The 12,892-nt window shown below is 41.3% G+C and overlaps 1 protein-coding gene across 1 annotated transcript in view; it reads right to left on the bottom strand.

The window, feature by feature from the left end:
* The window catches only part of tmc3 (transmembrane channel like 3), an 86,113-nt gene that overhangs the window by 32,427 nt on the left and 40,794 nt on the right, over positions 1-12,892 (bottom strand). The window contains 3 exon segments of the mRNA XM_075485268.1: positions 4,608-4,718; positions 11,645-11,773; positions 12,048-12,115. Of these exon segments, the coding sequence (XP_075341383.1) occupies positions 4,608-4,718; positions 11,645-11,773; positions 12,048-12,115 (308 nt within the window).

Here is a 12,892-nt window from a genome sequence, read left to right as displayed (position 1 = left end):
TTTTACCATATTTACGTTTATCCTTAGCCAGCAGTTTTAAATAGGATTCTATGTCGCCCGCTCTGGCCCCTGGAATGCATTTGACTATGGCCGCTGGTGTCTCTAATGCCACGTTTCTGACTATAGAGCTGCCAGTTACCAGGGTTTTGTCCTCAGCGGGTGTGTCGCTGAGTGGGGAAAATCTGTTTGAAGCGTGGACAGGTCGATGGTGAACAACGGGCTTGACTTTAGAGCTATGCCTCTTCCTGACAGTCACCCAGCCACCTTGTAATCCTGGCTGCTCAGGTTCTGCTAGGGGGAGGCTAATTGAGCTAGCTACGCTAGGTGGCTCCACACTGGCTAAAGGGACCTGGCTCTCTATCGGTTGATTTTCAACAGTGCAGAGCCGAGCTTCCAATTCAGATAACCTCGCCTCCAAAACTACAAAAAGACTACATTTGTTACATGTACCATTATCGCTAAAGGAGGCAGAGGAGTAACTAAACATCTGACACACGGAGCAGGTGAAAGCAGGAGATGGAAGGTTGATGGAGTCCTTCCCACTATTGTCAGTGATGTATCATCAAGTACAGCAGCTTTAGAAGTATTTTTAGAACCTGATTTGTATTTAGACGGCTTCTGTCCAGTTGATCTCTCTGAACTAACAACAGCAATAGTCTCTTCTAAACCATCAACTTGTGTTTTAGACCCAATCCCAACCAGACTGTTCAAGGAGGTTTTCCCATTAATTGACACTTCCATATTGGATTTGATCAATCTGTCTTTGTTGACAGGATACGTACCTCAGACTTTTAAGGTTGCTGTAATTAAACCTTTACTTAAAAAACCTACTCTTGATTCAGAAGTGTTAGCTCATTATAGACCTATATCCAATCTCCCTTTTATGTCTAAAGTTCTTGAAAAAATAGTTGCAGCTCAGCTTTGTGATCACTTACACAGAAATAATCTGTTTGAAGAGTTTCAGTCAGGATTCAAAGTGCATCATAGCACAGAAACTGCACTGCTGAAAGTTCCCAATGATCTCCTCTTAGCCTCTGATAGCGGACTTGTGTCTGTGCTTGTCCTGTTGGATCTCAGTGCTGCATTTGATACGGTCGATCACAGTATCTTATTACACAGACTTGAACATGTTATTGGGATTAAAGGAACTGCATTAGGCTGGTTTAAGTCATATTTATCTGATAGATTTCAGTTTGTTCTTGTAATTGAAGAATCTTCCTCACACACCAGAGTAAGTCATGGAGTTCCTCAGGGTTCTGTGCTTGGACCGATTCTTTTCACTTTATACATGCTTCCATTAGGTAACATTATTAGACAGCATGGCATAAATTTCCATTGCTATGCTGATGATACTCAGCTGTACTTATCTATAAAACCAGATGAACCCAATAGGTTGGTCAGACTACAAGCATGTCTTAAAGACATAAAGACCTGGATGACTCAGAACTGTCTGCTTCTAAACTCAGACAAAACTGAAGTCGTTATCTTTGGACCTGAGCGCTTCAGGGAGAAATTGTCTAGCTATATAGTTACTCTAGATGGTATTTCCTTGGCTTCTAGTTCTACAGTGAGGAACCTTGGAGTTATTTTTGACCAGAACTTATCATTTGACTCGCATATAAAACAGGTTTCTAGGACTGCCTTCTTTCATCTTCGTAATATTGTTAAAATCAGGAACATCTTGTCTCAGAGTGATGCAGAAAAACTAATTCATGCATTTGTTACTTCAGGATTGGACTGCTGTAATTCTTTATTTATGGGCTGTCCCACATATTCTCTGAAAAGCCTCCAGCTGATCCAAAATGCTGCAGCCAGAGTTTTGACGAGAACTAACAGCAGAGATCATATTTCTCCAGTTTTAGCTTCTCTTCATTGGCTCCCTGTTAAATTCAGAATAGAATTTAAGATTCTTCTCCTTACATATAAAGCTCTTAATGACCGAGCTCCATCATATCTTAAAGATCTCATTGTAAGATATTTTCCTAACAGAGCACTTCGTTCCCAAACTGCAGGTTTACTTGGGGTTCCCAGAGTTTCTAAAAGTAGAATGGGAGGCAGAGCCTTCAGTTATCAGGCCCCTCTATTGTGGAATAAGCTGCCAGTAAATGTCCGGGAAGCAGACACCCTTTCCACTTTTAAGACCAGGCTTAAAACTTTCCTTTTTGATAAAGCTTATAGTTAGGGATGGCTCAGGTGATCCTGAAACATCCCATACTTAAGCTGCTATAGGCCTAGACTGCTGGGGGGCCTCATCTGTCACACCTTTCCTCACTTTACTCTCTTTATGTATATGTGATATTATTGTGGTCATTAACTCGTGTTTCCCTGTTCCAACAGATATCCTTTGAATGGTGTTACAGTGCCGCCGCGCCCCCCCCTCCCCCCCTTTCTGTCTTCTCAAACCCCAGCTGGTGGAGGCGGATGGCCACCCTTCCTGAGTCTGGTTCTGCCAGAGGTTTCTTCCTGTTAAAAGGGAGTCGTTTCTCTCCACAGTCGCCTCAGGCACGCTCAGGCCGGGAGATTGGACCGAAAAACAAAAAGTTTTCAGTGCAATCTGTTGGTTTTCTTAGCTAGGAAATTGTTTTTGAATTGGCTCTATATGAACGAATTGGATTATTTTATGAATAATTATGATTACAATGAATTGAATTCCAATTGACTTGAATTGGACTTTATTATCTAAGTGCCTTGAGATTACATTTGTTGTATTTGGCGCTATATAAATAAAAATGAATTGAATTGAATTGAAGGAGAGAACTGGTAGCCATGCTACGCTAGAGAACCAGACACACCGCTAATAAGTGAGATTAAAGATCTGTGGGAGTGTGTTAGAACAGAATGGTAAGCTGTAGAGTTTAACTATGCAAAATTGTGTAAGTTATAGATAGAAATAAAGTGATTATCAGTACTCCAAGCGGAGCAAGAAATTCCACAGTACACAAGCAAGGTAACAGGAAGTGATGCAATACGTCTTACAGCAAAGCAAAGCGTCAGCTTCCCAAATAATTTGAACAAATTAGAAAAAAATGCAAAAGACAGTACATAGCACATATTGAACAAACCTTATTACTAAAAAATAAATAGAAAAATAAAACCATTGCAAATATTGCATATACACTATATTGACAAAAGTATTGGCTCATCTGCTTTTACACGCATATGAACTTAAGTAACATCCCATTTTTAATCTATAGGGTTTACTATGACATCGGCCCACCCTTTGCAGCTATAACAGCTTTAACCCTTCTGGGAAAGCTTTCCACAAGCTTTAGGAGTGTTTATGGGAATTTTTGGCCATTCTTCCAGAAGTGCATTTTAGGGTTGAGGTCAGGACTCTGTGCAGGCCGGTCAGGTTCTTCCACACCAAACTGGCTCATCCAGTCTTTATGGACCTTGCTTTGTGCACTGGTGCGCAGTCATGTTAGAACAGGAAGGGGACATCCCCAAACTGTTTCCACAAAGTTGGGAGCATGAAAGGGTCCAAAATCTCTTGGTTTGCTGAAGCATTCAGAGTTCCTTTCACTGGAACTAAGGGGCCAAGCCCAGCTCCTGAACAACAACCCCACACCATAATCCCCCCTCCACCAAACTTTACACGCGGCACAATGCAGTCAGACCAGTACCGTTCCCCTGGCAACCGCCAAACCCAGACTCGTCCATCAGATTGCCAGATGCAGAGGCGTGATTGGTCCCTCCAGAGAAGGCGTCTCCACTGCTGTAGAGTCCAGTGGCGGCGTGCTTTACACCGCTGCATCAGACGCTTTGCATTGCACTTGGTGATGTATGGTTTGGATGCAGTTGCCATGGAAACCCATTCCATGAAGCTCTCTACGCACTGGTACTGAGCTAACCTGAATGCCATATGAAGTTTGGAGGTCTGTAGTGATTGACTCTTGGCGACCTCTGCGCACTATGCACCTCAGCATCCGCTGACCCCGCTCTGTCATTTTACCTGGCCCACCACTTCCTGGCTGAGATGCTGTCCTTCCCAATCCCTCCCACCCTGTTATAACACCACTGACAGCTGACTGTGGAATATTTAGCAGAGAGGAAGTTTCCCGACTGGACTTGTTGCACAGGTAGCATCCTATCTGGGTACTACGCAGGTTTCACGACACAGCTGCCTGCTTTCCTGATGAATGTTTGAAAAGATATTAAGATATAAACTTAGAATGGAGAGCCCAAATTGAGAAGCTCTAATAATTTTCACAATTGACGAAGTTCTAGAACATCAAGTTAAGGTATATAAATGGAGTATATGCACTGCAAGGCTAAACTATTTTGGAAGAGATATCTGCTTCCAAGGAACATGATGGAAAATGTATGATCACATTTTATCTCTACTCCTTGCAATTGTGGTATAGCCACCTTCCTTCCTGAAAATCTAAATATCTAAATATTGTCTGGTCTACATCTCACAGTAATTTGGAATTTAAAAAAAAAAATTTATTTATGCAGAACATCAGCAACTCTTTAAGTGCAAGAAACAAGTTCTCTCTTCCATTCAAATAATTGCAAATTAGAAAAAAAATTGAAACTTAAAAAAAAAAAAAAGAATTTGTATCTGGTCAGTGTCACTTGCTATGCCGTTTAAAGGATGTAGTTACCTGAATGGTCCACAGTGTTGAGATGGTTTATACCTCACTATGGCAAAGATAGTGGGTAGCATACACAGAAACAGCATGAAAAGCAGCATAGCCAGGTAGAAATTGTTTGATCTGTAACAGAAAAGTAAAGACAGCATCAATGTGTTAAAATCATTTTCAGTTCCCATCGTCTGACCTTTGCAATAACTCCACTTAAGATGCAATTTGCTCAGTAGTTCAGTAAATTAAAACTATGTCCATTAAATTTTCATACAGTTCACAAGTTTTATTTTGATAGACATTCTTTCTTTCTAAAAACTTCACTGACCTGAAAACACTTGTTCACTTGGTATCAAATCAAATCAAATCAAATTTATTTGTATAGCATATTTCATGTACAAACAGTTCAAAGTGCTTTACATAAAATAAAAGCATTGCAGCAGGGAGTGGAAGAAGCATTAAAAATACATAAAAGAATATAAAGAGAAACAAATAAAATCATTTAAATGAATTTAAAAACAAGCAACAGTCTGGATAAGTTCAAAGATATCGTGCAGATTTCATGCATAGACACATGAGAACAGAAATATCTTTAACCTGGATTTAAAAATGTCTCCATTTGGTGAAAGTTGAATCTCCACTGGCAGTTTGTTCCACTTGTTTGCAGCATAACAGCTAAATGCTGCTTCTCCATGTTTAGTCTGGACTCTGGACTGGACCAGCTGACCTGAGTCCTTGGATCTAAGAGCTCTGCTGGCTTTATATTCTCTGAACATATCACAGATGTATTTTGGGCCTAAACCGTTCTGGGATTTGTAAACCATCAGCAGGCTTTTAAAATCTATTCTGTGACTGACTGGAAGCCAGAGTAAATATTTTAAAGCTGCTGTGATGTGTTCAGATCTCTTAGTCCGGGTTAAAACTCCAGCAGCAGCGTTCTGGATGAGCTGCAGATGTTTAATGCTCTTTTTGGGAAGTCCAGTTAAAAGAGCATTACAGTAATGGAGTCTACTGGAGATGAATGCATGGATGAGTTTCTCCTGGTCTTTTTGGGAGAGGAAACCTTTAATTCTGTTGATGTTTCTGAGGTGGTAAAAAGCTCCCTTGGTGACAGCTTTGATGTGGCTGCTGAAAGTCAGAACTGAGTCTATCAACACTCCGAGGTTACCAACTTGGTCAGTGATTGTAAGGTCCCGAGTCTCAAGATATTTACCAACACTGACCCTCTTCTCTTTGCTACCAAACAGAATGATCTCAGTTTTGTCTTCATTTAATTGTAGAAAATTCTCTCTCATCCAGGTGTTTACTTCCTCCAGACACTGACACAGTACGTCTGCTGGGCTGCAGTCGCCATGGTGACAGAGACACATAAAGTTGTGTATGGCCAAGTAAGACTAAACATGTATAAAACCTCACAAAGCTACAGTTCAATATGGTTCAATTGTGTTGTAAAACATGGGCTTTGTTTGAATTACCAACCTATTCACTTGTTTACTCACTCACAGTGTTCACTGTAAAGATGACTTACTGGGGGTGAGTGCCAGACGGTTGCATATGGATTTCAGACTCCACTTCAGTTTAGCACTACTTCCTAACACTACAGTATATTCATATTCACAGTTACGCGTCAAATAAATAAATAACATCACGACAGTAATGTCAAATCTGAGGTGATGGACAAGGTTGCTGTTTTTAGTTGAAGATATGTTTTAATTACTATCTCTTTTTACAACACTGATAACTAAATATGCATTCCTTTGTATTTTTTTCCATTGCTCTTTATCCACCTGCACAAACATTGACTTCAGCTGTAACCACATCACAGTCTTGTGTGTGTGTGTGTGCGTGTGCATGTGCATGTGCTTGGAGAGGCATTTCACAATTGCTGTGAGCCAATGGCTGTGATTAGGTGCTGATTTAGGGCAGGCATGCATCTCTGAGTGTCTCCACTGTGGTGTATCTATTTAATCAGGTGTAGCACAAACTGTCAGAGATCGAGGTTGTGGCTGTTTCATTCCACCAGAGGGCAACTCTTGGGGCAACTCCTGGGACTCGCTGTTGGGCTGGACCAGCTGCAGGTGCACCTGCAGATCATCTGTCTCATTACCTGAGCTGCATAAGAAGAGCAGGATTCCAGTCACTCTTCACCGGAGTGTTACTCTCATATGGTAACTTCCAGCCTCTCCCGAGCACGTAAAGAGTACCCGTGTGTCTTATTAATCTGTGCACAGATCTCCAGATAATCTCTCAAGGAAAACTCACGTGCATTATCCCGAGCCAGAAGTCACTTTTCTGTAAACCCTCCTGGAAAGACTCACCGGACTGGAAAGGCTCTTCATTGCACAAACTGCCCACCCAACAGCTACAGTTGTCCTCCCGAGACCACCCGCCCGGAAAGTACACCACCGCCGCAACCTGGGATCTCACTCGCTCCTCCCTGGCGGCTTGCATTCGTCTCACAAGTAAAGCCCCATACACACACGTCGCTGCTATTTACTCGCTACTCGCCACTCGCTTGGGTGCTTTTGCTGACTTGGTGTGTAGAAGTTGGGTGGCCATTGTTTGGAGAACACTGGGGGAACGTCACCTGTCAATAATCTGTATTCTGCATTTTAATTGGCTACTCGCTTTTACTCGCTTTACTCGCGTCGCTCGAAGTTGAAATATGTTCATCTCGGAATCCGCCCACATCGCATCGCTTGTACTCTCCTCGCCTCGCGTGAACACATAGACATTCTATTGACTTCACTCGCTGAGCGAGTAAATAGCAGCGACGTGTGTGTATGGGGCTTAAGCCTGCTGCCTGCTGCTTTCATTCCTGCTTTCAGAGAACCTGTTTCCCGTGACGCTGCCGCAGTTCCGGATCTCCCTAAATTCACAATAAACTTGTTTAACTGACTTTCTGGTCTCCTGAGAGTGTCTATCTGCATGTGGGTCAGAAGCCTAAACGAAACCATGACACAAACGGTAGTAACTCTTTCTCTTGTGATTTCTTTGTGCAGGTATGGTGTAAATATTACTATATACGGTATTGCTTCCTGCTTCTGAAGAGTGCAGACGTGTCTCTGCTTCCTCCTGCTGCTTATCGCTTTATTTGCTTTTAAATCATTTTACTTCTTTCCACAAGTCTTGGATATAATTTTTTTTCTTTTAAGTGAACCAAGACTTTTTTTAATCATTTTTTTTCTTTTTACAACTTATCTGACGAGCCAGCGACTACAATCCTTTCAACATGCCCTGTGAAAGCTGTCGGATATATCAACAAGAAATTTGGGCGCTACAAGTAAGGATTTTTGCCTTAGAAACTGAAATGGGACTTCATGAAACGCTCCCAATGGAATCCAGTGGTAAGAAGTCCACATTTACTTCCAAAGGAAAGGGTGAAAAAACTGCTACCTCCAACTTAAAGCTAAATGATACTGTGTCTTTTCCAAGACTCTGTAAAGGCACGTATGATGGACTTGGTGCAAAGCCGAAGAATCGTCAAACTGTTGGTATCAACAGAGAATATGTAACATCAGCCGGAATAAAGTTAACAAACAGATTTTTACCACTGTCAGAGCCAAATGTGACTGAGTGTAACAGACAGAGAGACGGTACAAAGTAGCAGATGGACAGAGAAACTGTGCCGAGTGTCAAAGATACTCTTGTGCTTGGAGACGGAGCCATATCTAATATAAACATAAACGGAATGGTTACATGCAGCTATCCAAGTGCCACTGTCTCTGACATCACAAGATTACTACCAGAGGTACTGGCAAAACACCAAGGGGTGAAACAGCTGATTGTGCACGTGGGTGCAGTGGACATCAGAGAGAATCAGTCTGAAATCTTAAAAAAAGACTTTGAGAAACTGTTTGAGAGTCTTGATAAAGTGACAATACCAACATTCATAAGTGGACCTCTCCCAAACATCGACAGGAGGATCAACAAATTCAGCCGGCTGCTTCAGTTGAACACATGGCTGTCCAAAGTGTGTGAGTCCAGAGGACCTCATTTCATCGAGAACTTTAATCTTTTCTAGCAAAGAGATGATCTGTTTCAAAGAAAAGGCCCACACCTGAACAGAGGTGGAGTGAGACGACTGACAGATAATCTCCTCCACGCTCTGAGGCATCAGAAGGGACCAGGACCAGGTCCCGTGTTGCCCGCCGAGAGAGAAGAGGAGCCAGAGAAGAGCTCCTGCCTCGCCACCCAAGGACCCAGCAAAGGATTCAGCCACAGCAGCCACAGCAGCACCTCCAGCATCCCGAACACAGGATTCAGCAGCTCCACCATCGCCTTCACCACGGGCCTCACCACAGGCCTGGGACCCACCTGCTGCATCTACACCCTCCAGAGATGTTTCACCATCGTTCTCTTCTCCCCCGTCACCCAGGAGATTTCCTGATCACCTTGAAAGCTTGGTGAAATCGGGGATTAAAATGGTTCCTCTCACGCCAAACATGGCAAGATCAAGAATTCTATCCTCAAAGAAGCATCGAGCCCCTCTCCCTCCCCAGCCAATCAGAGAACTCTTATCCATATCCCTTGCAAGAACACAGCGTCCAGTTCAACTATAACTAATCTCAAACACGCAGTACTCAATGTCAGATCTTTAAGTAACAAATCATTCTTAATTAATTGTTTTATTTCCTCTCACAATCTTGATTTTATGTTTTTAACTGAGACATGGCTCGACAAAAACACAGCAAATGCAGTCCTGATTGAGTCTAGTCCACCTCACTTCAATTTTGTGTCTGAAACACAAGAAAACCAGAGGGGTGGGGGTGTTTGTGCCATGTTTAGGGACAATATACCCACCCACAAGCTGTCATTTGGGGTTTTTTCATCATTTGAGTATGTGTCATTCAAAATGGAGATAAAACAATCTTCCATACTTTATATCACCATTTATAAACCACCACAGAATTGTTTTATTGATGATTTTACTGAACTACTTTCAATTGTGTGCACTACTTTTGACTGTTTAGTCATAACAGGGGACTTGAATGTGCATGTGGATGTAGCGCATAACAAGCAAGCTAAAGAGCTCACTGCTGTCCTTGAAATGTTTGGTCTGACTCAGCATGTGACTGAGCCCACCCACAACAGAGGGCACACTCTAGATGTGCTCATTTCAAGAGGTGTTGTTATTTCAAATGTGAATGTCGTCGATGTTGCTTTATCTGATCATTTCTGTGTTTTCTTCGACCTGTCTGTGATACCCAAACCAGCAGCTGGGTCTGCAGTTGTTCGGGGAAGACTCATAAATGACAGAACAGGGACACAGTTTATGGAAATGATTAGGTTTGAGAACACCCCGTGTTCTAATGTTGGTGATCTGTTGAACTCTTACACATCAAGTCTCTTAAATGTTTTGGATACCATTGCTCCTGTCAAGGTTAGAATGGTTAAAAGTAGGCAAAGGGCGCCATGGAGGAAAGAAGAGTCGGTCAGGGCACAGAAAAGGGAGTGCCAGAGAGCCGAGTCAAAGCTCCAGGTTCATTATGAGACTTACAAAGAAAAGCTATGTGTGTTCAACCAGACTTTGCGTAGAACGAGGGAGAGTTATTTTTCTGAAATTATCAAAAACTGCAGTAACAACTCTCGTGTCCTGTTTGCTACAGTAAACAGATTAACAAACCCTCCAGTTTCACTGCCTTTAGAACTCATTTCTACATCCAAGTGTAATGAGTTTGCAACATTCTTTAATGACAAAGTTCAAGGCATTAAAAATGCAATAATTTCCACAACACAAATAACTACTCTGCAGCCAGCTAGACACCATCTGATTTTGTGTTGAATAAGTAAAAGAAAAAAGATTAATTCTAAATTCTCTTATGTGCTTTTGCTTGTATCTGGGGCTGCTTATTCTTTTAAACGACAAATCACAATTGAATGTTGCACTATTACATATGCCAAAACATAACCGTTGGTATGTCTGTTTTGAGTCACAGTGGAGTCATTGTTGTAGTTTGTATTCAAATATTTGAAAAAGTGAACTACATTACAACTTAATACCTGACATGTTTAGAGGGAAAAAAGGCATAATGTTGCCTCTAACACTGTATAGATTGACGGCTATTAGTGTAAAATCAATATTTTATCGCACATTTGCGCAGTTATTTATTTATTTTTTGGGGGCTTTTGTGCCTATAATGGATAGGACAGTTCAGGAAGCAGGGGGCAGAGAGTGGTCCAGGATTACAAATACCTTGGAGTACACCTGGACAATAAACTGCACTGGGCCAAGAACATGGAGGCTGTTTACAAGAAGGGTCAGAGCCGGCTCTATTTCCTGAGGAGGCTCCGGTCTTTCGATCTATGTAACATCATGCTGAGGATGATGACTGAACTCCAGGGGAAGTCCTTTCTGCCTGTGGCCATCAGACTGTTTAATTCATCTACCTCAGGTCGAGAGAGGTTCAGTGGAAACGCTGCGTCCTGAGACCAAATGTCACTTTACCCAATACCACTTTATACAATGACACTTTCTCCAGATCACTTTGTTTGTATATATTGTTTTTTTTATTGAGGCTGCTAATTTGCACACTGCACATATTGTATTCAGTTACTTGTGTTATTTTATGTTAGCTTTATTTTATTTTATTTTACTTTAGTACTTTCCCTCTTGTACCTTAACTGTTGCACAGCAATTTCCCTCGGGATAAATAAAGCTTTTTGAATCTTTTGAATCTTTATAAATACAATTAAGTTGGTTAGTGAAGACACTAAAAATCATTTATATGGACTTTTGTCTGTTAAACAAAAGTTCAAATTAACAATTTTTTTTTTTTAAATTCCAAAGAATGTGATTTGTAAGTGATATTATTATATGCACCAAATTGTCAAAAAGTACAGCAAACAAAAAGTTCTACAGATACTTAAAAAAAAAAAAAGAAAAATACAAGACAAGAATAAATGGTTGCATGGTTAAAGTTGGAACATCTGATAAAAAGAAGTCAAAACATTAACCATATTGAGCTATGTTTATACAAGAAAGGAAATAAACTATTGTTTGTCTTGCGTGTGTGTGTGTGTGTGTGTGTGTGCATGCGTGTGTGTGCGTGTCAGACCTAGAAGCTCGGAAGACCTGCTGATGGGGAACATTACAGGTGAGGACAGCCCAGCTCCTGAGATACATCAGACCAATCAGCTTCAGCACATTGAAAGCAGGAAGGCAAGGAGAGAAAAATGCTCCCATCCTGATGTAAACAAAAGACACACACATAGACACTGGCGTCAAACCCCATATAAAAGGCTATAAAATGGGTTCATGTCTTCACTTCATTATGTTTATAGCTGCAAGGTGACGTTTCTAAAATTGGCTGAAAAAATATAGTCAAGACAGCCACAGAGGTGAAATGAAAAGGTCACGGGGAGCCTCTTTCCTTTAAACAGTGTCATGGAGACCAGTCGACTATTAACTCTGAATTAGGTTCCGCTTTATTGGTATGATAAATACTTTTTCAGACTTACCAGATCATTCCTTGGTTATAAATCAGATGCAGGACATTCTCAGCTATTTTGAACTCTCCATATTCAGGCTAGGGAAAAAAAAACAAAAAACTTTAACATGCCATTGATTGTTTGTGTTAAACTAACTCTTTCAAATAAAACAATTTATCTTCATTGATTTTTAAGATTTTTCTGAACAAATTTAATTGAATCGTGTGGACGAAACGTGTCACACAAATGATTATCTAAAATTGTTTCTATAGATCATTAAATATGTGAAGGGGATTTTGAAACGTATGCATTGTAAAAATGTGAGATAAACCTGGAAATTTGTCTACTTTTTTCCTACTTACTAAAATGATGGCAATCATTCCTAATTACAATACTGCTTTGATGGCATATCTGTGTTAAAGGGATACGCCACCCCCAGGCCAAATTAAGTGTATCCCCGCATTCCCGAGACATAAATAAGTGTGTGGGAGCGTTTTCCGGGCGACCCAGGCATTGTCTGAATCTCACAGCACTGACCACTGCTTGGTTTCGCGTAATACCTCCATGCTTGCGTCGCCGATCGAAATATTACTCCGCTCAACCTCTGTTTCGAACACAGATGGGACAGGGGGGGGGGGGATGATTCCCAATGACGTAGCAGGGAGTGTGCGTCGGCTGTGTTGTCCGCACCTGAAACTAGTTCCCAAACCGACATGAGCAAAACAAGCCTTGCGTGTTGATTTACACAGTCATTTGCACTCGATGTGAAAGTACACCACTCACACAGTAATTAGAAGGTAAATCAAGTAAATTAATTCACGTTGGGCGAAATATTTCGATTGGCGATGCTAGCATGTATGTATTACGCGAAACCA

The sequence above is a fragment of the Odontesthes bonariensis genome, chromosome 1 (genome assembly GCF_027942865.1).
Source record: "Odontesthes bonariensis isolate fOdoBon6 chromosome 1, fOdoBon6.hap1, whole genome shotgun sequence".
NCBI classification, from domain to species: Eukaryota; Metazoa; Chordata; class Actinopteri; order Atheriniformes; family Atherinopsidae; genus Odontesthes; species Odontesthes bonariensis.
Note: the sequence above shows the minus strand (reverse complement) of the source record. Positions and strands in the feature narration are given on the sequence as shown.